Below are 26,191 nucleotides of genomic sequence, written 5' to 3' on the forward strand. Positions count from 1 at the left end.
TTTTTTTTCTCCCACCTCCACCTGTCACTTTCACTTGTCACTGTCATAACAAAAAACCAAGTCATATCAATTTTTTGTCCAATTCACAAAATTTAATTTAAATTAAATTTTGCTTTCCATTTCCACTAAAAACAAATAAAAAACTATCTAAATTCGTTCGCTATGCCAAAGAAAATGGGTCTAAACTCCAAAGCCGTCGAAGCACGCGAACGTAAACAAGCCATCAAAAAAGAAGCCATGACCAAAGCCGAAAAAGAAGCTGAAGATCGTCTATGGCAAGATGACGATAAGACTTTAGCCAAAAAGAAGCAACGCAAAGAAGAGGAAGATCGCAAACGTGCTGAAGCCGCGAAGCGAAAGGCCGAAGCCAAGGCTTTGTTAGACGAAGAAATGTCTTCCATCCGAACGCAAGGCAAACAATCAATGAGCAAAGTCAATCGATTGCAAATCCAAGAGGAAATCGAAAAACGAAACAAAAATGTCGAACTTATCAATGCTCCCAAAATACCTGCGAAAGTTGTTGTCCCCGAACCGATTCTGGAGGAGAATCTTAACAGAGCAATGGCGGACACTGTTGTGGCGACGAATGTTGATCAAGCTTTGGCTGCTTTGAGGTGAGATTGTTGACATCCTCAGAAATTCATAGTTTAACTTCTTTTTTTTTTTTTTTGATTTTCCCTAGAATCGAAGGTGAAGAAAAACATCCAGAGAAACGTATGCGAGCTGCCTATAAAGCTTTTGAAGCTGTTAACCTGCCAATTATTAAAGCTGAGAATCCTTCACTGCGTTTGTCTCAATGGAAGCAAATGTTGATGAAAGAATGGAATAAATCGCCAGATAATCCATTTAATCAACGAGACTAAAAACAATGACAAATAAATGAATGATAGAAATATCTTTGTGAGGATTTCTAAGAAGATTTTTTGGTGGATATCCCGATTTGGCTTCAATTTTTATTTTTTTTTTCTAACAAAAAAAAAAAAAAAAAAAACATGGACCAGGCATTAAATTATGATTTTGTTTTGTAAAAAAAAAAAATTTCCAACTTTTGTATAGAAACTAATTTATTAAAAAAAAAAAAAAACCACCAAGCTCGAGAGTAGAGTTAAATAATAAACGTATCTTTTATTTTAAGAGAAACAACAAAAAAAGTCGGGACTACTCCTATTGCCATTTCCATTTTTATATTTTAACCTTTTGTTAAGCTAGAACTACATCGAAACACAAATCGTCGGTCTCATTAGGAAATCTCGTTACTCCACCTTTTTCTCGAAAATGACTTTTGAATGCCATTTTTTAGCAAATATGTCAGCGGAGCTACCCAGAAAATTTGAAGTCATTTCGAAAACTCTAAGGGTTATTTTTTCACTACTGCTCAACTTGAAGCAAACTTCGAGTTTTGCCAATTTGAGAGTTGACTTTAACTCGATAGTTGAAACGCAAGTTGTAATAATTTCTTTTTATCCACTAATTATTTTCTCATTTCTCCAGTTGAAGATCTAAAGTTGGTCAAGTTCAAGTTTGAAAAATATCCCTGGGATATTTATGAAATATGAAACAAAAACTGTCATTTATTTAAATTAAAATTTGAATCTGTCATATCCATAGCATATTTGTATTTTATTTTGTTTTTAATTTTTCGATTTTTGTTTGCTTTGGAATATTAATTCGTTGACACAATTACTGCCAACATGGGCGTAGCTAGAGATTTCATCTAGGGTGGGCCAGATGTTATCATCGACCTGAAGCCATAACCATGAGTGTGCAATTTTTTTTACTAGGTCTATATAAGGCAAGTATTGGTTTCGTGTCGAGGTGTTAATCAAAACCAACATTACGATGTTGGATAATTAAGAAAAAGTGGATCTAGGAATTCTGTCCGTGCGTCTGTACGTCCATCTGTACACATTTCCACAGCCATAAACCAGTGGACTGATTTTCTTCAAATTTGGTACAAATGATTTTTATAGAATCCTGAAAGTTGTTTTTTTTTTTGTTCTTTTTCTACCTTAATTACCCCCATACAAATTCTTCAAGTTATACCAAATAACTTGAACTTGAAACGGCTCTAAAGATTTTGATTAAACTTTGCAGGCGTAAAACTGCATTTTGAGTTTTTCTCAAAAAAGTCTAATAACAAAAAAAAAATTACTTAACAAAACTTTGCCCTAAATGTCGGCTCTTCCCCAACATCAACAAAATTTCTTTGAAATTTAAATCTGTAAACTAACATAAGTGTTAGTTTACAGCAACTACGTGACACAGTCGTGCATATATTATTTAATTTTCGCCTTTAATTGGCAAATAATTTGCCACTCTTTGTTGTTTTTAATAACTTAAAATTTGCCAAAAGTTTATTTTTAATAATATATTCGATCGGTAAATGCGTTTTTTTTAAAATAATAGTGGGGTAACTCATTTTTTTTTTTTTAAATGTGTGTTTTTTGCTCAATGGTATCGTATTTTGTTAATATCTTTCAATATAAAAAATTACTGGTTTTTCTTTTTATATTGTGTAGTGTAATATGGTATTCCGTTTTTTAAAAGCTTGATATATCGAAATGCAATTGGATGGAGTTACTTTTATTTTGAGCTACACAAAAGTTGAATTCAGTCGCAATTTATGACAGCGATTGGCTTTAAAAACTGACCTTACCAAGTTTTCAATTTTATTTGCTTTATTTTTTTGTTTAAGGTCCTCTTGAAACTTAAGCCAGAAGTGTAGGTACATATAAAAATAAAAATTTGTAAATAAAAGTTGTTGCATGCGGGTGACTATGTGACTCTAAGGCCGTATGTTAAATATTTAGCAGAGGATACATTTTTGACATTTTAATGTCTGGTGAATAAAAAATTATCTTTGGCTTAATTTAGCTGTGTGAATTTGGATACATTTTTAACATAGATAAATATTTTTTTTCTGCAAATCGAAAGAATTAATGATTTAAAAAAAAGTATAAATATTAACAATTTACAAACTTCCAACACTAGAATTTTATTTTTGTGTTGCCATTAACGGGTAACTAAATTTTTTTTCATCATCAATAAAAGAAATATATTGAAAAATATAAATTTTTCCTAATATACTCATAATGTTGTACTACTTTTTCAATTTTCTTTCTTTATTTTCAGTTTTTGATTAGTTATTGAAAAAAATACTCCAAAAATTCTGCAAAAAATTTATTCTCTGAAAATAAAAATTAAACCGGCTCCTAGAGCAGGATAAATTTTTGACAACTGAAATTATCCTTTCACCTCAAAAGTATCAAAAATATATTCTCGGCTTAGTATTTAACCCGATTCACACACGGTCTAAGGCCGTGTGTGAATTGCGTTAAATAGTTAACACCGTGTAAAATTTTTGACACTATTGAGGTTAATAAAAAAAATTTCAGCTGTATGGATTATTGTTTAGAATTTTGTCTGCCTTTTTTCTGCCATGATACTCCTTTAAAATAAAAAAAAAAAAAAAGCATCAGCAAACAAAAATTTAACCCAATAAATTTTTAACAGCTGAAAATTTTTTATTATGTCGAATTCCTTTCAATTGAAAAATCGAATTTTCGGCGATCTCGAAGCGAATTTTTTCTGAAAATCATGTTCCATAGAAAAAAAATTCGCCTCAAACGAAGCAGAATTCGATTTTTTTTTAATCCCTCTTTTTTGAGAGATTTACACGGATTTGCACACACACTTGGAACATTTGACATTTCTCAAACGTCAAGCTGAAAGTTTTCTTCGAGTTGTTTGTTTTTTTGAGAACACCAACTTCAAATAAAGAGTAAATTTTAATTGAATATCGTATTTTTATTGCGGAAAAATATGAAATCAATAAAAAAAAACAATGTGCGATCAAAATATATTTTTTCCTGGCATAGTTCCTGTGACTTTTTTTCTCGTAATTGTCGTCAGAAAATTTTTTCTCTGTAAAACCACAGCATACGGCCAAAATAATAACCTTCTACTTCATCTGCACTCAGATCTTAATAATAACTGCAATTTCAATTTGATTCTGATTAAAATAAATCTATATTACCGAAGAAAATAAACAAAATTGTTGATCAAAGAAATCTCTGGTTTTATTTTGCAAAAATTGTTTTGGTTTCAGCTTGACGTTCGTGTAAAAATTGTTGTCAAATGACACACATACAATCGCAAAAAGAATTCGGTCTGTTTTCATGTTCCTTTTTAACACCGAAAATTCGATTTTTTTGAGGCGATTCAAAAAATTGAAAGGAATTCGACATTAACCTCAATAGTGTCAAAAATTCTACATGCTGTTTACTATCTAACGCAATTCACACACTGCCTAAATTGAAAAAGCTAATTTTTGAATCCGACCTTTTAGACTGCTCATATAAACGGAGTATTTATACATATCGCTGACTAAGAAAAATATACATAAACACAAGGCTGGTTCAAAAAAATCGAATTTTTTTTTTTTTTGATTTTATACTCCGATAGATTGCCAGACATCTCTAGAATATACTCACCAAATATGAAATCTTTGTATCAATGGAAAGGTCCTTCGCTTTGCAATTTTCCATTTTTTATATTATCCTGCTACTAAAAAAAATCATGTTTTTATAAATCGGCTTTTTAGCAGGTTTCTTTACATATTCTTGTATGACTCTACAAAAAAGGCCTTGGACACCATTTTCGTTTATCTAACCGTTTAAAAGATATTTGACGTTCAAAAATCTTAATTTTGTAAAAAATTAAATTTAATTGAAAAATTAATTTTAATTTAAAAATTAATTAAATTATTAAACATACATACAGCCCTATAATTCTCAGCAAGCGATATTAAAAAAAAAATGTTAGTGGGAGCTAATACCAGACTAAAGGTTCCGTAGAACTGTCGGTTTTTCTAGGGTGGGCCATTGATTTTCTAGGGTGGGCCTGGCCCACCCAGGACCCCCCCTTCCTACGCTCATGACTGCCAACAAAATTTTTACAGCAAAATAAGAAAAAAAATCTGAGGCAAACTCTCAAGTTTGGTCGGCAAACTTCTACTTTTTAGGAAAGTTGAGAAAAGTGGAAGTTGATCAACTCTCGAGTTTAAAATCGAAAATTGAAAACGTCAACTTCAAGTGAATAAAACCGAATTCTTAAGTTGAGGATAAAAATTCTCAAGCTATGTTCAACTCCGAGTGAAATTCATATTTTGTACAGCACTTTATTCCTCAACTACTCTGTTGTTTCTCTACTCTTTTTTTTTCTCTCCTGTAAAATTTTGATTTTGGGAGTTACGAAGTTTTCTTATAATGCCGACGAAATGCAAAATAAGTACAAAATAACAAAAAATAAAATTTATTGATGTGACATTTAAAAGTATAAATTATGTATTTGAAAAATTAGAAACTTTTTGTACTTTTTTCACTTTGTATTTCTATGTAGTTCAGGCTTAAGGCACCGATTTAATTTTTAAAAGAAATTTGGGATTCTTTGCTGGGAGTCATTTTATTTATTATTCAATAAACATGGTTATTCGTCGGACCTTTGGTTTCTTTAGCTTTTTCATGAGCAAAGCTCCCAAATTTTCCCCCTATTGTGAAAAAAAATTGTTCTCATTCGTAAATTTCTTCTTATCTTCTTAAATTTTCTTCAGGTAAGGTAAACCTAATGCATTATTTTCTGTTTTCATCTGCCTTCATTAGTTTTTTCAAGGTATTAAACATATCATCATATTATTGATTCCAGCTTTATCTTGATTCTTGCTCAATCTTTAAATGCTTCTCTGAAGGTACCGGGAAAAGTGACTGATTTTGGCCCAGCATGTAAAGCAAAACCAATTTCAAATAGTGATTGATTGTGAAAGGTAGATAAACTCTGCTTTAAGGTTTATGTCTTTCAGTCTTTGCTGCACTCCTCTATATTTTTCAGTCATGATATCGGTAATATTATATGCTTTACATCTACAATTGAATGTATCAAGACCATCAGCTTTGAGCTAACAAAATATGACAAAAATGCCTCAGCTCTTTGGTTCTTTATTTGGAAAAAAAAGCAATAATAGATTCCACAAATACTACTTTCAGATTTCCATCAACCCATCTATCTATATATCGCATTTGCTTAGCTTATAAAATTTCTTTACTCTATGCTTGCTCTTTAAGGCTGAACATAATATACAAAACACACATAGCTTGACGAATTAAACTATTTGAAAGCCCCAAGATTGGTCTACCAAGGAGAACTCTTCTGGTTCATTACTCAAGAATAGAATAATTTAAACATTATGCATTAAAAAAAGTTTCTCATACGCCACAGAGACCCTCTAAGATATGTTAAGATTATTCGCTACATTAATCACAGTTGGAGGCCCCGCACACTACAGACATTCTATTGGCCGACAGTTTATTCGGGTTGGGCAGTCGACGAAGTTGATCACCTCGAAAGTTGAGAATTGAAAGTTGAAACTGTCAACTTTTAGTGAAGAAAAACAAAATCACAAGTTGAGAACAAAAATCCTCAAGTTGAGTTCAACTTGTAGTGAAGAAAACGGCTCTAAATAGTCGGTTTAGTAGGAAATAGGCAATTATTGTGTAGCAAAACAATATCTTTTTTCGATTAAACAAACTTTTTGAACGGCCGATACTCAATCGTTGAAGTGTGAGACTGACTAAACTCTTAAAGGTAAAATTTTTTAAATGCCCGTATCTTTTTTCAATATTATCGTATTGAAGTGTTTCAAAAACCACTTTGATGCCTTTAACTTAACTTTTTTTTATTTTAAAGACTTTTCGTCGAGAAATCGAATTTTAAGTGGAAAGTAATCGTTTTGGTTTTGATCATCGATATTTCAGCAAGCAATAATAGCACAGAAAATTGAAGGAAAGTTTCGAAAACTATAATAAAATCTCTATTACGGTTTGGCTAGCTATTATTTTATTTGTTTGTTAATACACCGGACGGCGAACGGCCACTGCTTGTTTAACTCATCGAGCTAAAGAAAAATTCAAATTGGATGTGAAAGAGGGCTATTAGTAGTTACGAAAATCACAGGTCTCCCCATCCGCATCCTAGCCCGATAGGGTGTTAAAGTGCATTTTGCGCATCTCATAGAGTTAAAAGACGATATTGGTGTCAAATTAAAGGTAATAAAAATTTCTTCCCAAATTCAGAGGTTTTCAGTTTCGTAATGCAGCGTGTTTGAAGGTTAGAAGCGATTTTCTACATAGTCTTGTTGTTTGCTATGTTTGTCGATGAATTAAGGGATTCTTTCGCTGTTAAATAAAAATTAAAGTCATTAACATGATTTAGATACAAAAAGATATTTCTGATAAGCTTGATAGTTTCTAAAGAACGACTGAAATTATATACCGAAGTACGAATAATTCAAGAAAGAGAATCAAAACATACGCTGCCCCGAGTTTCATATATGATCGCAACTTCATGTTTGATTGTTTACTTATCTTTTTTTTTATAGATGTATACATTTTGTTTAAATCCTTCTTTCTTTCTATTAGGTGTGTAGAACCAAGATATTTATATCAATAGGAATTCCATAATAATGTTACAAACGAAAACATTAACCAAGCGAGTCATCAAGATTCCATTCATACGATTATTGTTAGTAGCTACGGAAGATAATTCAATACAAAAAAAAAACAATTGGGCTAATAGCTAAATGGAAGCACCTTACACCTATTATATAACCTAATATAATAATTTACCGGTAGCAAAAACCAAATGAAAATGTTCATATCTCGGCACATTATTGTGTAGAAAAGTTTGCGTAAATATTTTATGAGATATTATTTTTAAAATGCCCCTTATTATCTAAATAAAAATTTCAAAATATATAAATCGGCAATGCTAATTATTATTTTCCCACGCAAAAAAGAAAAACGTTCCATTCGAAACATTAAAATTGCGTGACTATAGAGTATTTGCATATGATAACAAGGCTTTACATCTGCTAAAGTAATAATCAGCTAAGTATTATTTTTTATTCTAAACTATCCGCATTTAGTGTTTTGTATAGATATCATGCATTTCAATCTTAAATTAAATGCGCATTTTTTTTTTCAGAGATTGCATCTGCCAACAACCAATCATAAAAACTATACCAACAAAAAACAATCACTCTTGACTCTTATTTTATTTCGAGACAAAAAAAATTTTTTAATAAATTGGACAATATATATTATTATTTAGTTCTCTACTTGAATGTTTTATGTTTTTAATAATTTATTTAAAAATTGAAACATTAAAGAAAAAAAAGATTCATCAGCAAAATTTTTTGATTTCATTGTCAAAGCTGTATGAGAGTTGTCTAAGTGATTAACCTTAACTTATAAATTCGCTTTTTTTAGCGGAAAGTATTTTAAGAAGAGTATGTGTGTTGAAATTAACTAAAACAAATTATTTCTTCCCAAGTTCAGCTGAACGTTGGGATGCTTTCTCAACGGCAGTCATCAGTGTTGACCTGAAAGAGAAATATAAATGTATCCCGAAACTATCATGAGGAGGAAATCTTACCTCAAATTGCCCTTCTCAAGTTCATACACTCCACAGATAGTAGAACCTCCTGGAGAGCACACTTCATCTCTCAGCACAGCTGGATGTTTGCCAGTCATAATGACTGTCTTGGCAGCACCCAAAATTGTTTGCGCTGAGAATTGCAGCGCCATTTGTCGAGGAACTCCCTGCTTCACAGCTCCATCAGCAAGAGCTTCGATTATTGTATAAACAAAAGCTGGTCCACACCCTGACAACCCAGATATACCATCAATCATGGTTTCTGGCACCTGCTGGGCAATGCCCAGCGAGTTCAATATCAAATGAACTTTTTCCAAATCCTGTTGCTTGACATAGGATCCAGGTGAGTAGACAGTGCAACCCTCCCCCACTTGCATCGACGTATTCGGCATAGTACGAATCATCTTAAGTCCCTGGATGAAAGAAAATGATTCTTCCAGAGACTTTAGATTCACTCCAGCCAGGACAGACACAAACAATTTGTCCTTATCCCTGGCCGAGCTGATGTGATTATTTCTAAGTTGAGTTGCGCATGGCTCAAGAATGTGTGGTTTAACAGAAATGAAAATAATATCTGACTTTTCTAACACAACATAGTTATCTTCAGTGAGTTCGGTGACGCCATGATCGCGCCATCGCTGAAGGTTTTCAATGTGCGGACCCGAAACTAGAACTTGACTAGCTTTGACAATGCCACGAGAAATGAGACCAGCTCCAATGGCAAAGGCCATATTGCCACCACCAATGAAACCGATTTTCTCATCTAACTTTGCCATGTTTTTGAAGGGTTCTTACGTAAAATTAGTTTGACAAACGTCTGGAAAGGTTTTTTATTTACAAAAACCAAATAATGACAAGTTGGAAGTTTATTGCCACTACGCACAGATGTTTTTTCTTGGATTTTGTTTTGTTTTGCTCGTCAAACGAACTTGAGGATCAAACAAAAATTTTATTTATAGATTATAATCAGTTTTCTATATACAAAGTTGCACTTGCTTGCACACAGCGTTTAGCTCTTCTTCCACCCACAGAGATGTTTTTATGCCGTGTCTTCTGTCTGTCTGCAAATTTTGTGTGCCTCTGTGCGAAATGATAAGAAAAATATACATGGATGACAGTTAAAGTGACAGTTAGGCAGTAGCTCTCAAACTTGAAGAAAAAGGTTTGTGTATAGGGAGGATTAATGGTTTGAGAATAGAATATTGCAAATAGTGGTTAATAGGGTGTTCTTAAGTATAAAGAATAAATAGTTTTGGGAAAATAATTTAAAATTTTGTCTTCAAATATGATGTGATGGGTGTGACGTTAGAAAGTCACGCCCGTTACATCTTTGAAGATAGTCTGAGACAGCACAATAGTTAAAATAGTTACGAGTATTTATGTATCCCAAAAATTAATTGATTAATTGATTAGGTATAACTACATTGTGCTAGTTCAAAAAACCGACAGATGGCGCTCCTATCTACTAAAGATAATTCGAGTATTCTGAACACGATGGTGTCCTTAGTTTTTCAAAGTTGGCTCAGTTAAGAAAGATTTTGGCCTTTAAAATTTTCTGTTTTAAGCCCAAAATCATCGAAAAGCCCCATATATTTTTGGCATTTATTGGTTTTTTTTATCGACGCCCGACTAACAAATTTGCTCCTATAAAGCTTTACAGGTGTAAATGTAGCTCCTGTAAAGCTTTATAGAAGGGATAATGTTTGTTGGACGTTCATAGATCAAATATATGGTCTTTTAGTAGAATTACAGTTTGTAGAAGATATTTAATCAGTAAAATGACTATTTTGAAGCTTTTAAACATTTACTCTTTTCTCTTTGTAAGAAACTCCATATTTTATCATAGTACAGGTAAAATAGGCATTCAAAAAAAAATTGTTACACTCATGAAACTTGGCAAAAAGTTTGCTTTTGAGATAAGAACCAAGAAAAAAAAGTCTATAAAAAAAAAGTTGGGTGGAAGGGTGTTTTTTCGCGGACAAGAGGGAGGGGCCCCTCACCCGGGTGAGGGTTAAATATATACTGAAAAAAATTGTTAGTCGAATATCATCATATGACACATATTTTCAATATATTTTTTGATGCTGAATCTAATGACATAAAAATAAAGTCAATACGATTGCTCTAAGAAAAGTTATTGTCGATTAAAAACAAGGGTGCTTGTTTTTTGACTTCTACAGGTAAAATATACCATATAAAACCCATGTGAAAAAAATGCTACACTGATGAAATTCGGAATGAAGAATTTTAATAAAGCAGGAACAAACGATTCATAAAGTTCTTAAAATTATTTTTGGTGAAAGGGTGTTTTTTTTTGATAGGTTAAGTTGTGTGTGAGAAAGGTATCATAATAGCTAACTTAAGTTTTATTAATTTTTAAAATTTGGTGAACGAGTTTTGCTTGGTATAAGAATTAAGAATCTATAAAAAGTACAAAATTATCTTGAGTGAAAGAGTGTTTTTTTTTTTCAAGAAATGATGAAATTCGGAATTAGTACCACAAAAACTGGGAAAAAATTGTTACACCAATGAAAATTGGTAAAAATGTTTCATTTATAACAGAAACCAAGAACCCAAAAAGTCTATACAAATATTTTAAAATAAAGGACCTTTTTTGGGGAAAATAGGGAAAATCCTCGATAAGTCCAATAAAATCAATGGTATAAAAGGTACCCTCACGAAATTCCATAAATATGTTCTCTTTCTCATGGGGATTACGAATAAAAGAAATTTATAAATATTTTTAATGTTAAAGGGTGTTTTTTTAGGTGTAGAGAAAATATGGGTATATTTGGAAAAGTGTGTAATACTATAGTAGTACTATGTAGTGGTAGGTACCTTATTGAAATTCAGGAATTATGTTACTTTTGAGATAAGAAACAAGAATCTAAAGTTTCATGGTTAAAAGGGTGTTTTTTTGAGTGAAAACTAAAATGATGGATCACCCTAATGAAATTTAGTGAAAACGTTGAATTTGGGAAAGAAAGCAAGAATAAAGAGTTTTTATAAAAAAATTAGGTATGTGAAAGGGTGTTTTTTTTTCGAAGAGACAGTAAAATCTGTAATTGGTTCCAAAAAGCCAATGATTCATTTTATTTTTGGTTTTGATGACAAATTAAACGTTTATACTTAAGTTCTTAGGCGTTTTACACTAATCATTGCCTGTATGGGATCAATTACAGATTTTACTGTCTTTTTGAAAAAAAAAACACCCTTTCACCTAATTTTTTTGTATAGTCTTTTTTGTCCTTGGTTGTTATCCCAAAAGCAAACTTTTTGCCAAGTTTCATGAGTGTAACAATTTTTTTTTTTTCTTGATTTTATGTACTATTTTACCTGTACTATTTGTAAAAATCATCAAAAATGTGTTTTGATGATTTTTTTAAATTATATTTTTTTCAACTTTTAATGTTTAAAAATTTTAAAAGGATCCATTTATATAGCAATTATAGTGTATCGGAGGCTTAAGGGTTTTTTTTTAGGGGATATTTTAAGGTAAATATTATTTCAATTTAACCATGAGATATGAGTAGTCTACCAATTCCAAAGGAGCGCAACTAATGAAACAAAGACTTTTAAAGTTTAAAAAAAAAATACGTTAAAATGTTTGTTAAAAAATATTTCTTTATATTTTCAATGTACAAATTACAAAAAAATCTATTAAATTTATCTAAATATATTTAACAATATAACATACATTCACTTATTTTTTTTTTCATAAATTATACCTATACATTTACATTAATACAAAAACACATTCATTTATATTGCCTGTCTTACAAAAATTATTTCTTTAATTTTTTTAAAATTATATACAAACTTATATTTAAAACTAAAAACAATATATTAAATGCGACAAAAAAAAAAGATTTTATTTAGCTTAGGGCATAAAGACACATACATCATATAATAAAACGTATATTATTAAATCACAAATACAAAATGGTTGAAAACTTGGCAAATAAGATATTAAAGATTAAAAAATAAAATGCAAAAAAAAAAAACAAATAATTATGTATTTAAGAAAATAAAACAAAAAAAACTATTGTAGAGATATAATATGTATTTTTAAAGAAATTAAATTATTTTTAAAACAAGAATAACATTGAATCACAATTCTATAGAAAAAAAATTAAAAGAAAAAGTATCTACCTACATCAAAATAAAAAAAAGAAAAGTTTACAACTTACATTCTAGTGACTAAGAAAATATTAAATTACATCAGTTTTAATTTTTTAGTTTTTACAAATATTTTTTTTTTAATAATTACACAATTTCATTATTTAAAATTTTTCATCAATCAAATTTTTTACTTTTTCTATTTTACAATTTAAAATGGCAACATTTCTAATAAAATAACTTTGAGGATACATCTGTGTATCTGTATACTTATTGACCTCGGCGGCGGTAAGTGGCAGTTTTGTTCTTTGAAAATAATATCATTATTTACAACTCCGTTGTAGTTTCGACTTCTGATCTATCCAAATCATTAAGATATGAGAATCCCATTTGGCCATAGTCACGTTTGCCAAATGAAACATTCTCATTGGTCGCACTAATATGACTTAGATCCCCATTAGATCTGGAAAAAAAGGATACAAATAAAGGTTTTTAAAGAGAGTCTTAATTTTCAAGCTTAAAAGCGTTTAGTGGGTAAGAGAACAAGGGCCAACTTCAAGTTGCTAGCTTAAAGCTTATCATATTATCATGGCAAAACCTACCTTTGAAACAGAGGATTGGCAATGGGAATTTCCCCATAACCCCTATGATTATTATTCCTCCCCAGGGTATTTGTCATCAATTCCCCTTGGCTATCATTTGGCGTATTCTGTCCACTCCCAAAGGTATTCCCTCGCCTCCCTAAAGTACTATAAGCATTATTTGGCATATTAGCCAAATTATTTCTGCTTATTGTATCCAACTTATAACCTCCATTTTGATAGTGATTTGTATTCTGTTTTATCCTGCCTAACGTAAGAGTTCCCGGCAAAGTACCATTTGACGCCAAAGGATTGGCATTATTTCTATTCATTTCCAGAGTCCTGTTAAATGTATTCTGTCTATTGTTCATATTGTTATTTACATTGTTGTTATTATTATTGTTTCGCCGCAAAGTTGCTGTTGTCGCTGTTGTAGCTTCTGAATGTGACGGACTTGATTGACCATTTTCCTTGTGAGTTATGTAGCTTACACTATCTAAACTGAAAGCATGATTTTTTGCACTAAAATCCAGCTGAAGATCATCATCACCATCCGGTGGAACTGCCATTGCAAGGACTTGAGTTTCATACTCCTTGAGATTCGTTACTTGCTCACCATTTTGTGATCCAACTATCACTGGATCGTAACGAGTTGGACTTGATGGTGCTGAATACTGACGCATGCGTTGTTTAAAGTTTTTGTACCTAAAAAATAGTTTAAAATTAGTCTTTTTCTTGAAAAAAAAGTCAAGTCTTAAAACTTACTTTGACCAAGAAATACAAATGTAAATAATTCCTATCGTTCCCAGAATAAGAATTATCAACGAAACAGCAATCAAAGTGTACGGAAAGACTTCATCATTAATTGCAATAGCAGCTTTTATCTAAAAAAACAAGATCAGTTACACATGTGTCAAACATAGGAAACAAATTCAATCTGCAAACAAACCTTATGAACTTGATGTCTAGCTTCAATCGGTCCAAATATCCCCTGTGCCGTAGCTCTAGCTATCCCCGATGCAGCAAAATTTATCTCTGCCTGAGCTGTCGGCTCCAACAGACTTTCACTCACAACACTGTCATTGCGTCTAAGAATTGTTTCTGTCTCCGGATCGATAATGTAAAACCAGACATCTGTCGCCGCAGGATTTTCCATTATGCTGCCATTCTCATTGAGAAATTTTCGATTGCTAAACCTTTCAATACCGCCAATCATTCCATTTGTCTTCTCTTCCAGTAGTTCCTCCAATTGTGTATAGTGACTGCGTATTTCATTCGGTGTCGAATCGGAAAATACCAATGTCATGCGATTCAAATCTGTTATTTGATTGACAACAATTCGTGCTCTCGTCCGGTGTGATCCATCCTCTTGTCCGTCATTGTCACGCGCTTCAACAAAGAAACGCATCGGAAATGTGACACTGCCACGAAGGAGTTTGGCTGTCTTGAGAATTCCTGTTGTTTCACTCATTGTAAAGTAGGTTGTTGGCTATACAAAAAATAATACAAAGTTAGTAAGAAAATGTCTTAACATTCCGAAAGAGAAAACTTACCAATTGTACCTCACTGATGGTGTTGTCCTCTTCGTCATAGATCTTGTACCGGATCATTCCATATCTGCCCGAATCGCGATCAGTGGCATGCACCTGCAAGATCGGTGTGTCAATGTCCACATCTGGTCCAACTACTCCATAGAATGTGTCAGGTTTTCCCTGAATTCGATTGAATGTGAACTCTGGAGCATTATCATTCTCATCTTGGACAATGATCTTGACCGAAGTCATACTCTTTTGTGGATTCACAAAATACTTGTGGGAGACTAACTTCAATTTTAACCCATGTGAAGTTTGATTCTCATAATCAAGTCGTTTCAGCAGAACGATTCCACATCCATGATCTTCAATACTCACTCCGAATAGCCCCCTTTCATTCCCATCAACGATTTCACACTTGAAACCTGGGTTCGCTTTGGCGGCCTTCTTTGAGTTTATGATCTGGATCAGTTTGATAGTTGCATTGATGCCAGTTGTTTCTGGAACACCTGTTGTATAACTGTCATCACTAAACGCCAATCCTAAACTCTCTGGACTCATGATCACTCCAGTGTCCATTTTACCCTCCATTGTTGGATCATCAACTGATGGATCGGTTAGCAAATGTCTCACAAATACCGGCAATGTGGCGACGGAACTCAACTGTGGCTCACCCATATCATAAGCTCTAATATCAATTTGATACTCTGTATCTTCCTCTTTCCTAAGTTCGTCACGAATTCTCACAGTCCCTGTGTCGGGATCAACTTGGAAGTATTTTAACGCCTTACCCCTGCCAACCATTTCATAACGAACCACATTGCCCGGTGACGAACCATCACCATCAATCGCTGCCATTGTGTCAATTATCGTCCCAATTGGCTGATCATCATTCACAGTCTTCGGTTCGGGTACAGAAACAAAAACTGGCGGAATGTCATTTCGATCATCGACATCGATTATGATCTTGATCGTGTCACCAGGCCCTTCACCATCATTCTCAATCGTGCCAACAATCAACTCATGTTGCTTCTCCTTTTCATAATCCAAACCTTTTGTTGTCTTAATCTGTCCCGTCTTGGGATCAACCTTAAACAACTCTGTCGCACCCTTTCTCAGAGTGTATGTGATTTCTTGGACTGTATCGGGATCGACCGCTTGCACTGTGGCAATTAAGAGATCTGGTACATTTTCCGGCACTCGGACATCAACTCGTGAATCGGTGAACTTCGGCACCTCATCCGGAATGTCACGCACCAAAACCGTGACACTTGCCGTTCCCAATCTTGCATCCGGAGCTCCATCCTTAGCTGTCACAACAAACTTATACTCTGTCTGTCTTTCATAGTCCAGTTTGGTCTTCGTACGAATCTCACCTGTTGTCGGATCAATCGTGAATGGAATGTCAGTTGGTATCGAATAGGTTATCTCAGCATTGATACCTTCATCGGCATCTGTAGCATGTACAATGCCCACAAAAGCGCCAGCTTTACCCTCTTCAACATTAAACACATACGGCAAGGTTTCTTCATCAAATTCTGGATTCTTGTCATTGATATCTGTCACCTTGACATTCACTGTTGCCGTACTCGACAATCCACCATTATCTTCAGCTTTAATTATTAACTGATATCGAGTTAGACTTTCACGATCCAATTTTCGTATTACCACAATGACTCCATTCTCTTGGCCAATTGAAAACTGTCGCAAATCATTGCCCGACGAAATGGAATATGTGACAGGATCGCTTTCGGGATCTTCTGCCTTAACAACGGTTACTGTAGAATTTATTTCTGCACCTTCACTCACTTGCACCTCGTATACAGGCTTTAAGAATCGTGGTGGCTTCGTGTTGGGTCCCGGCATTACTGAAACCTCAACGATTGCCTGTGAACTCAATCCGCCAATGTCAGCTGCCTGCACTGTTATACTGTATTGCTCGCCAGCCATAGTCCTGCCACGAGTCTCTATTTTACCTGTCCGTTCGTCAATGGCAAATTTATTGATACCATTGTTGGAGACATGATATATCGAATACGTGATCACTGCATTCTCACCCTCGTCATTGTCTGTCGCCGTGACCTGTGTCACCAGGCGTTTGCCATCGCCAGCGGTAATCGATATTGGAGCGACCATTGCCAGCTTGGGCGCATTATCATTGACATCCTTCAGGTGCACAGTCAAACTCAATGGTGCACTGGCGGCATTGGTTTTCGGTTCGCGGGCAACAACCTGAAATTTAAATTTACCCGGATTTGGTGGATCGCGATCGAGTGACTCCTCGTTAACGATCAAAATACCATCTTTGGTAACATCGAATGATGGTGTTGTCAGTTCGTAGATATATGCTGGCTTTGGGTCATCCTCGCCCAGATCAGCATCGCTTGTTTGGAAGGATATCGGTTTTCCACTGGCATCTAAGACCCGAGTACCGATCATGGAGTTTTCTTCCACATAACCTTCGATATCAGATGCAGCGATAATTGGTGGATTCGCATCCACAGGTTTTACCATAATTGTCAGTTTGGCGGTAGTAAAGCGTTTGGCTTCCGATACCTCTTCGGCTTTAACGATGATGTCATATTTCTTAGCTGTCGACGTATCGACAGCTTTTATCTGCTTCAAGACACCTGTCTGCTCATCGATTTCAAAATAGTCACCATAATTACCTGGCATTCCACTGGCAAAGGAATAGCGAATGGGGGAGCTTATCGTATCGAGATCTACAGCTTGAATACGTTCGGGTGAGACACTGAGGACACCTTGAAGTGAACCCGCTGGAACTGAGGCCGAATACTCTGGGTTAATGCAAGCTCCATCGAGAAGAACACAACCGCGATAGATGAACGAGGGATCTAGGTCATCCGAGTCGGCTATGTTGACTGTGAGGGTTGTAGTGGAGGAGAGTCGTTCAGATACATTACGAGCTCGATCCTGTAAAGAAAAGAAAAAAAATCTCAGTTGATCATTTGGACTTGGTTGGAGAGTAAAAAAGTTTAATGTCGTTTTCTTTCACTCCAATGAGAGTACCCTTTTAGTACTTATTTTTGCACTTTTGAAGGTTTTGTGTTCTTTGACGCCACAAAAGTGTAAAAAAAAAATTACTCCGGAGTAATTTTATGTCGTTTTCTTTCACTCCAATGAGAGTACCCTTTTAGTACTTATTTTTGCACTTTTGAAGGTTTTGTGTTCTTTGACGCCACAAAAGTGTAAAAAAAAAATTACTCCGGAGTAATTTTAGTACTACGGAGTACCCCGGATTTACTCCACATTTTTAGTCAGATTTACACCGATTTGCACACACACTTATGAATTTGAAGTTTGACATTTTAAAATTTTGTTTGAAAATTGAAAAATGCGAACTCAAACTTTCAAACTCTTTTGTTTTTAACAGAAAACAACCATTATGAATATATTTTTTACTGTATTATATTCCGCCAGATATATTTCTTCCATTTTTGCATTAATTCTTTACTTTTTCCAAAATGAAATTGAAAACCGAATAAAAAAAATTTTCCGCCAGTGTTCTTCATCAATGAAAAAAAATCCTGTGCCGTATAACAAAAAATTCCCATTTTTTTCTGCGTTGATGGGATATTTTTATTTTACAACTATAAAATCAAACTAAGGGTGTGTCACAATTAGGTTGAAAAAACCGATCAGAAGCATAATGAAAAATATACCAAAAGTAAAACTAAGTCCGCTTCTACACGAAGACGCAAAGCGCGAGACGCACATAAGAGCAAAGGAGAAATAAAGTTCGAAAAAAAGGGAAGGAAGATTTTCTACCGTGAGTCTCCGGTAGACTCTTTTTGACGTTTCTCTTTGATCTTGTTCTTTTTTTTTTGCTGTTCTGCTTTATTTTATTTCGTTGTTTTCGTTGCACGGGAGTTGTTTTTTTTTGTATGTTTTGCCGTTTTTTTTTGAATTAAAATACATAGTCTGCTTCTACACGAAGACGTAGACGCATAAGATGCACATAAGAGCAAAGGAGAAATCGACCTTTCTCTCTTTCTTGTTTTTATGTGCATCTCGTGCGTCTAAGTCTTCCTGTAGAAGTCGTCATACGAAAACAAGAACAAAATAAAACCAAAGAAAATAACTGTCAAATTTGCGTCTTCAAAAAAATAATACGTGTAGAAGCGCGTGACGCACCGAAACGAAAATCAAAAGGAAATTGGAAGATGATTTCTGCGCCTTCCGTCTTCGTGTATTATGCTTCATACGTTATTTTATGAATTGAAAAGAAAAATTAATATTAATGTTTTCCCTAGGCCTGTTATCACTATTTTTTTCAAGGAAATTATCCATTTTTGTCTTGTCACACACACAATTACATAAAAAAAAATTACTCTCATTATGTTCTTTCACTCCAGAAAAAGGAGTAAAAATTTAGAGTACTCCTTAATAGAGTGAAAGAAAACGACATTAGTACTACGGAGTACCCCGGATTTACTCCACATTTTTAGTCAGATTTACACCGATTTGCACACGCACTTGCACACACACTTATGAATTTGAAGTTTGACATTTTAAAATTTTGTTTGAAAATTGAAAAATGCGAAAAGTTTTTCTTTCAAACTCTTTTGTTATTAACAAAAAACGACCATTATGAATATATTTTTTATTGTATTATATTCCCCCAGATATATTTCTTCCATTTTTGCGTTTATTCTTCACTTTTTGCAAAATGAAATTGAAAACCGAATAAAAAAAATTTTCCGCCAGTGTTCTTCATCAATAAAAAAAAATCCTGTGCCATATAACCAAAAAATCCCATTTTTTTCTGCGTTGATGGGATATTTTTATTTTACAATTATAAAATCAAACTAAGGGTGTGTGTCAATTAGGCTGAAAAAAAAACGATCAGAAGCATAATGAAAAATATACCAAAAGTAAAACTAAGTCCGCTTCTACACGAAGACGCAAAGCGCGAGACGCACATAAGAGCAAAGGAGAAATAAAGTTGGAAAAAAAGGGAAGGAAATTTGTGACTCTTTTTGACGTTTCTCTTTGATCTTGTTCTTTTTTTTTGCTGTTCTGCTTTATTTTATTTCGTCGGTTGCGGAATCTGCTTCGTCGGTTGTGTATTATTTGCGTGTATAGTAACGTTTTTAATTTATTCAAAAGTTTTCGTTGCACATAGACTCAGCACGCGAGTTGTTTTTTTGTATATTTTGGTGTTTTTTTTTTGTAATTAAAATACATAGGTAGATGCACAAGATGCACATAAAAACAAAGGAGAAATCGATTTTTCTCACTCTCTTGTTCTTATGTGCATCTCGTGCGTCTACGTCTTCCTGTAGAAGTCGTCATACGAAAACAAGAACAAAATAAAACCAAAGAAAATAACTGTCAAATTTGCGTCTTCAAAAAAATAATACGTGTAGAAGCGCGTGACGCACCGAAACGAAAATCAAAAGGAAATTGGAAGATGATTTCTGCGCCTTCCGTCTTCGTGTATTATGCTTCATATGTTATTAATATTAATTTTTCTTTTCAATTCATAAAATGTTTTCTCTAGGCCTGTTATCACTATTTTTTTCAAGGAAATTATCCATTTTTGCCTTGTCACACACACAATTACATAAAAAAAAATTACTCTCATTATGTTCTTTCACTCCAGAAAAAGGAGTAAAAATTTAGAGTACTCCTTAATAGAGTGAAAGAAAACGACATAAGTTTTTGATCATTTTGGAGAGATAACGATCTACATCTTTGTGAGAGATACATGGAACAATTTTTTAATCGTAACGAGTTCCTCCGGTCTTTTCAAGCTTTAATCTAGGTTTTATCGAATTGTGAAGAATCGATGTGTTGCAATTTTTGTTAGGAAAAATTATGAGATGTTTAGTCTGGATGGTGTCTTGAACTAATATCCGCTTAAATCTTTGCGAATTAAATTCATAAGCAATTTGGTGTTGTGATTGATGGATATGGTGCTGTTTTATGGAAATCAGACAAGTTGTCTGATTTTTATTAATTCCATATCGAGTTTTTGTTTAATTTCGATTAAAGTTTCTTTGGGTCTTTTGATTGAAAGTAGAGCTCATTGAATGGAAAATTATGGCCATCCACTTATAGAGTTTAGCTATGGAAGCTAAAACAATTTGTTGCTGTTATAGGTGCTGCAGCAGTTTTTTTTTTTTTTTTGTAAAAGTTGATTTTCTGGATCACGCTGAGTGGCAGCGCAGAACACATTTGGTAAGGTAACAATTTTATTTGATTTGCGCCTGATAAGTAACAAGAAGTTACCTCTACTCTCTTGGCTTGAAAAGTTGTCTATATAAAGCTCTATATAATGTTTTGGCAGCAAAATAAAGTGTGGATTGCGAATGGCATTCAGAGACAGAGTAAACATTTTGACTATTGACAGGAGTTATTCGTTATCGATTATAAACAACAACCGAAATGCTGATTTGTACATATTGAGAGAGTTTGAAATATTTTTTTAATGCAGTTGTTGGGTGAGATTTTTTTTTTTTTTGTAAACGTGCAAATTACTGGGGCTAGCGAGCTTAGCTATTAGGAAATATTTTTGCGATTTTTTTTTTTTCGATTTGGCTATCAACGTTAATTTGAATTAGATTAATAAATTGGGATTGATCTTTCAATCCCGCCCAATGAATATTAAGGCTTAAAGAGAGATGTAAGTTTGGGATAAGAGATTATGCCATATAAAAATCTATCGATATAATAAAAGGTGTTAATTATTGTAAAATAGTTACAAACTGGTTCGTTTTTATTGTGAAATATTTTAAGAAGTAAGCTTAAATGTTTGGATATTTTTTTTTTTATTGATACCGTTAATTTATGTTACGAGAGGATTACAGACTTTTTGATAAAAAAATATGTTTTGACTAAAAACGTATTTAATTGTAGTATTTACGTAAATATTTGAGCGATGGCCTACATACATTCAATCAAGTAAGAACTATTATGAGTCAAATAAATAACATTTTACTTAACAACTTAAAAAAGGTCACTGTGGTGTATGCGTACTATTTTTGTTGTTGGGCTTCTATAATTTTTTTAACTAAGGGCAGGATAGCTTTTTCAAATAAATTTTTAATGCAAAATCTTTTAAGTAGCCTTAGTAGCAAAAATTAATCTTTCCAAAAGATAAATGTTTGGATTTGATTGTATGCGATTTAAAAAAAAATATTATTCAAAACTTAAAAAAAGTTTAAAAAAAATTTATTTTTAAAAAATTGATTTTTCAAAAATTGGTTTTATTTTAATTCGAAAAATGTGTTTTTGAAAAAAATTAATAAATTTTTCAAAAACGCTTTTGCAAAAATTTTTTCGTTGAAATCGATTGAATCGTTTATGAATAATTCGGAGATGAAGAAATTCTTGAAATTTGGTACAAATCATTTATAAGTGTTTTACAAGATTCGTTTTTTTTTAATTTTTAGAATATATCCTTCAAAACGCATACCTCTCATATGGATAAAACCACCACCAACGCATGTGATTCATAAGGAGCTCAAAAGCATAAGAGAAATTTAAAAAACGTTAAAATATATTATTTCAAATATATTACAAATATTTTGGAATTTCACTTAATTTAATAATAGTCCTCAAATATTCTTTTTGTGCAAACAAATTATTGTTGTTTAAAGAGGATGAATTTATAAGAAAAAAAATGCACTCATTAACACTTTTTTTTAAATAAAAATACAAAAGTTCTAAAAAAAAAACATTAAAAAGTATTAAAGTTTTGTTTTGTTTTGTTAAAAAAAGAGTTGTATATCAGGGGTCAAATTACCGCACAAGATTACTATCATACGTTAACGTTTTGACTATTGCTCTCTCTATTTAATCAATAGAAAAAGATAGGGACACATAGCAGCCACACGTTAACGAACGTATGCCGTAGTTCGACGCCAGGTTTCAGCGTGAACAAACGCCGAACTAAATGCCGCAAAATTTCGAAATTCAGCCTTAATGAACTTAACGAATGTTAAATAATTCCGGATTTCGACGTTAACGTCAGTTTGAAAAAGGGAAATTAAGCCGATTTTGTTTTTCTAACAAATATTTGTATCAGTCCATATCTTGAGATATCCGCATCAACGTCACACTACCACACACTCATTATTTATTAATCTTTTGTAAGTAGTTTTAATTTTCATTGTGATTTTGTATTTTTTTAAGCATAGATTTTTCATATACCTACCAAACTTATATTATCTTGCTTCCATTATACCCAAAAGGCAAAATCTTGCTGGCTATTGACAATTACCATAACGTAAGTAATTGAAATTCTGCAAAGTTCAATTCAAACTGACCTTTCGAACCAAAAAATCGCCTAATTATATGCTATTTTCATGGGATATGTTGCAAAAATTAGATTTCACAAACTTATAATCATGGTGAGTCACTTGTGAGAGCCTCTCCGCATTACAAATCGAACTTTACAAAGCAGAATCGCCCAAAAGGTGTTCCATAAACTACACTGAAAGAAAAACAGTTGTCAAATTTGAATACAAAACTTGACAAACTTTCTAAAAAATTTAGATAATTTACCATTTAAAGTGGTAAATAGCAAGTGACAAGTTAGTGTCAAGTAGAAAGTGATAAGTGACAACTGATTAGTGACAAGTGGTAAATGGCCAATTATAAATGACTGCAAATCTTCAAGTAAAGTAACTTCTTACGTGAGTACATTAGTACACACACCCTTTTTATTCTTTCAGTGTACTCAACTCATTCACATTGCTTTGAGTATTTTTTTTTTGCGAAAAAGGTAAAAATTGTGCTAATGTGTTAAATTGGACTCACGATCGGCTCTCAATTAATTGTTACAACATTGCTGAATTTTCATACACATTGTCGAAGGTGTTTTCACAACTTTCCCGATTTCAAATCCAAAAAAAAAAAAAGTCGAAATAAAACTTGCATTTGGGCAAATACCTACCTTCTTAATGAATTAGACATTCAAATTAGACCAAAAGGAGGTTTCGTGAGTGAAAAATTCTACAATGTATTACGAAATAGTGTGGGATATGTTTGTTTGTTAGTTTGTCAGGCAAGTGAAATCCGTGAGATTAAAAAAAAACCGACCAAAATGCCAGAAGAAGAAAAGTAACGTTTTTTTTTGTTGTTCACTAACATCTCGTATATCTTTTGTAAATTCGCCAACACCAACCACTACCACCACCACCAACGTGAATGTAATTAGACATTAACATGGTCTGTAACTGTTTTTTGTGTACCTACTGCATACCTATAAATGTTGGCCGACATTTGAAGTCGCGTCACGGAAATGCGTCATGCGCTATCGAATCGCGCGGGATTCAATTGAATTGAAATCGTGTGGGTTGGTTTTGGTCAATCGAGTTTGAAATCGGTGACGGACGACACGAAGTTTTGCTAAATGCGACGACTAACAACGTTAACGATCGATGACGATGAGGATGACAGACGGGGGATTAAGTTTAAATAACAACTTTAAGGAAATCGAAAGTGTTCCTCCGTATTAGTTGGAGTGTAGAAGAAGTATTTGCATGAATAACACATGGGGGTGTAGATTTTATAGTGGATAGTGGTTTTTTTTCTTAAGTTTGTTTTCAAAGTTAATTGGTTAATTGGATTGCGTTTGTATGTATTCATAAAAGAGTTTTAGCTAAATGACATTTCCGTTGATGATTTACATCATGTTTTTTTTTTACTTTTTTCTTTTTATTTTTCTTAATGGAGGGAAAGAGACTACTTTAAACCATTTTTAGATTTGACAAATGAATTTTTAATTCGTTCCCAATTCCCAATTCTATTGGGTCGAAAATCAAAAACTATGCGATCTATAATTCCCTATTTCAGAATATGATAGCCCTTAAATTCCATAGCTACATAATTTTAAGCTTGTGAGCTAAACAACCCAAGTACGGTATAACCGTAGTCTTGCCAGTTTTAAGACGAATTATTAAGCCCGTAAGCCAATGTGGATTTATGACCCACCTTTGATGTGAGTCATTAGATTAGTATCGGTGCTTAATAACTCCTTAAAAATGTTGTGTGGAATTTGTATAACCGCACAAGTGATTTGAAGACAAAAAACTAACACAAAAGAATACAAGTTTTTTTTTTTTTTTTGTTGTAAATCCGCCAACTCCTTCTTACTAATAAGTCCAAAAACTAAAGTAACCCAAGTTCTAGCAGTTCTATAGAACGAAACATTAAGCGAGCAAGGCAATGTGGACTTATGACCCATCATAGTTTTTTCTATCACAAGCAGGTCCTGCTTACTAAGGTGTAGTGTCATAAGTGTACAGACCTGTTTGCAGTAAAATCTTGATCCTATTGAAGAGATTATGAGTTCAGAAATGAATTTTGAATTTATTACGTAACCAGTGCCAGAAATCCAAAATCAAGTGGGCTAACAACTCCCCATAAAATGGGACATAATTCCACAATTTTTTTTTAAGAATGTGAACTTTAAAACGCAATAAAGCAAGTCCAAGTTTTGACAGTTCTATTAGACGAAACATTAATCGAGTAAGGCAATGTGGACTTATGACCCATCATAGTGAGTCATAGTGGATGAGTAGTAATTCTTCAAGAATTTTAGGTGATACTTTGAGTCATCAGGGAAGGTTATAAATTTAAAATGGGTCAGCCACAAATAAAATTTGATCGGATCGAAAATCCGGTGTCAATTTTTTGCCTGAACTTATTTGGAATTACAGCGATTTTTTAAAATGCACGAACAAAACTTTAAATCAATAAACATTAAGTTCCACAATAATAATTATTATTATACTCGCAGCCATGTGGAACTTATTTTTCACGACGGTAAATTAAAAAAAAAAGAAACATATACGAAAACTCGACTAATTAATTCAAAAACTCACGGAAGTCAGTTCAGCTTTCAAAAATAAATTAATCATTTTATTCACTTAACTTATATTATATCAATGTGGATATCCAGGGGCTTAAAATATTATTGCAACACACTAAATAAGGTAGATTCCATGGGCGCACAATTATTAAAGCACATTTTGTATCATTAAACATATTTCATATGAGTGAACTACGCCGCGTGTCTATGCACCACAGGGAAACATTTACTTTCTCACCTTAAGACATCTGTTTGCAATTCACAATTATACCCCTTTCGTGCGTCGCGTCATCACCCGCCGTGCTATAACCATCACCAGACGCTTTGCTGCGCTAACCGTGCCATCGATTTCCTTAAACGGGCCACAATTCAAAACGAACAAAAAAAAAAAAAAAAAAATCTAGAAAAACGCGTTCGCGTCTGACACGAACAACGTAAAACATGCAAAATGGCTAAATAATTTGTTAATGTCAAACATCAAACATTTCATTTTCATGGAAAAATGGATATGTATCCACGTTTTGCAATTTGTTAAGTTTTTTTTGAATAGTCATGAGACAAAACAGAAACAGGCACAGAAAAAAAAAGATGGTTAAATGTTTTAAAATGTGAAATTGGGTGTGTGTCCA

At 33.1% G+C, this 26,191-nt stretch overlaps 3 protein-coding genes across 4 annotated transcripts in view; 1 reads left to right on the top strand and 2 right to left on the bottom strand.

Moving 5' to 3' along the window:
- Positions 1 to 33: 33 nt before the first annotated feature.
- Positions 34 to 958, top strand: LOC129914426 (coiled-coil domain-containing protein 124). Its single transcript, XM_055993681.1, has 2 exons — positions 34 to 614; positions 683 to 958. The coding sequence occupies exons 1-2, from the start codon at positions 163 to 165 to the stop codon at positions 861 to 863; spliced, it is 633 nt and encodes a 210-aa protein (XP_055849656.1). The 5' UTR covers positions 34 to 162; the 3' UTR covers positions 864 to 958.
- Positions 959 to 8,249: 7,291 nt separating this feature from the next.
- Positions 8,250 to 9,541, bottom strand: LOC129914041 (uncharacterized). Its single transcript, XM_055993080.1, has 2 exons — positions 8,488 to 9,541; positions 8,250 to 8,434 (listed from the first exon to the last, which is right to left on the bottom strand). The coding sequence occupies exons 1-2, from the start codon at positions 9,261 to 9,263 to the stop codon at positions 8,371 to 8,373; spliced, it is 840 nt and encodes a 279-aa protein (XP_055849055.1). The 5' UTR covers positions 9,264 to 9,541; the 3' UTR covers positions 8,250 to 8,370.
- A 3,290-nt stretch (positions 9,542 to 12,831) lies between these two features.
- LOC129914039 (cadherin-99C) overlaps positions 12,832 to 26,191 on the bottom strand; it is a 166,267-nt gene continuing 152,907 nt past the window's right edge. For both annotated transcript variants that reach the window (XM_055993072.1, XM_055993073.1), the window contains 5 exons: positions 14,741 to 17,653; positions 14,137 to 14,676; positions 13,953 to 14,071; positions 13,209 to 13,892; positions 12,832 to 13,069 (listed from right to left, as the gene is read on the bottom strand). In XM_055993072.1, coding sequence (XP_055849047.1) covers positions 12,934 to 13,069; positions 13,209 to 13,892; positions 13,953 to 14,071; positions 14,137 to 14,676; positions 14,741 to 17,653 — 4,392 coding nt within the window. In that variant the 3' untranslated portion in view covers positions 12,832 to 12,933. The remainder of the gene's footprint in view (positions 13,070 to 13,208; positions 13,893 to 13,952; positions 14,072 to 14,136; positions 14,677 to 14,740; positions 17,654 to 26,191) is intronic.

This window comes from Episyrphus balteatus, chromosome 3 (genome assembly GCF_945859705.1).
Source record: "Episyrphus balteatus chromosome 3, idEpiBalt1.1, whole genome shotgun sequence".
Lineage (NCBI taxonomy): Eukaryota > Metazoa > Arthropoda > Insecta > Diptera > Syrphidae > Episyrphus > Episyrphus balteatus.

Excerpts from the sequence above, each read along its gene's own strand:
- LOC129914426 (XM_055993681.1), top strand. The coding sequence starts at position 163 with ATGCCAAAGAAAATGGGTCTAAACTCCAAAGCCGTCGAAGCACGCGAA. Across the intron at positions 615-682 it reads CAAGCTTTGGCTGCTTTGAG|AATCGAAGGTGAAGAAAAAC; the intron begins GTGAGATTGTTG and ends GATTTTCCCTAG.
- LOC129914041 (XM_055993080.1), bottom strand. The coding sequence starts at position 9,263 with ATGGCAAAGTTAGATGAGAAAATCGGTTTCATTGGTGGTGGCAATATG. Across the intron at positions 8,435-8,487 it reads CTTGAGAAGGGCAATTTGAG|GTCAACACTGATGACTGCCG; the intron begins GTAAGATTTCCT and ends TTTCTCTTTCAG.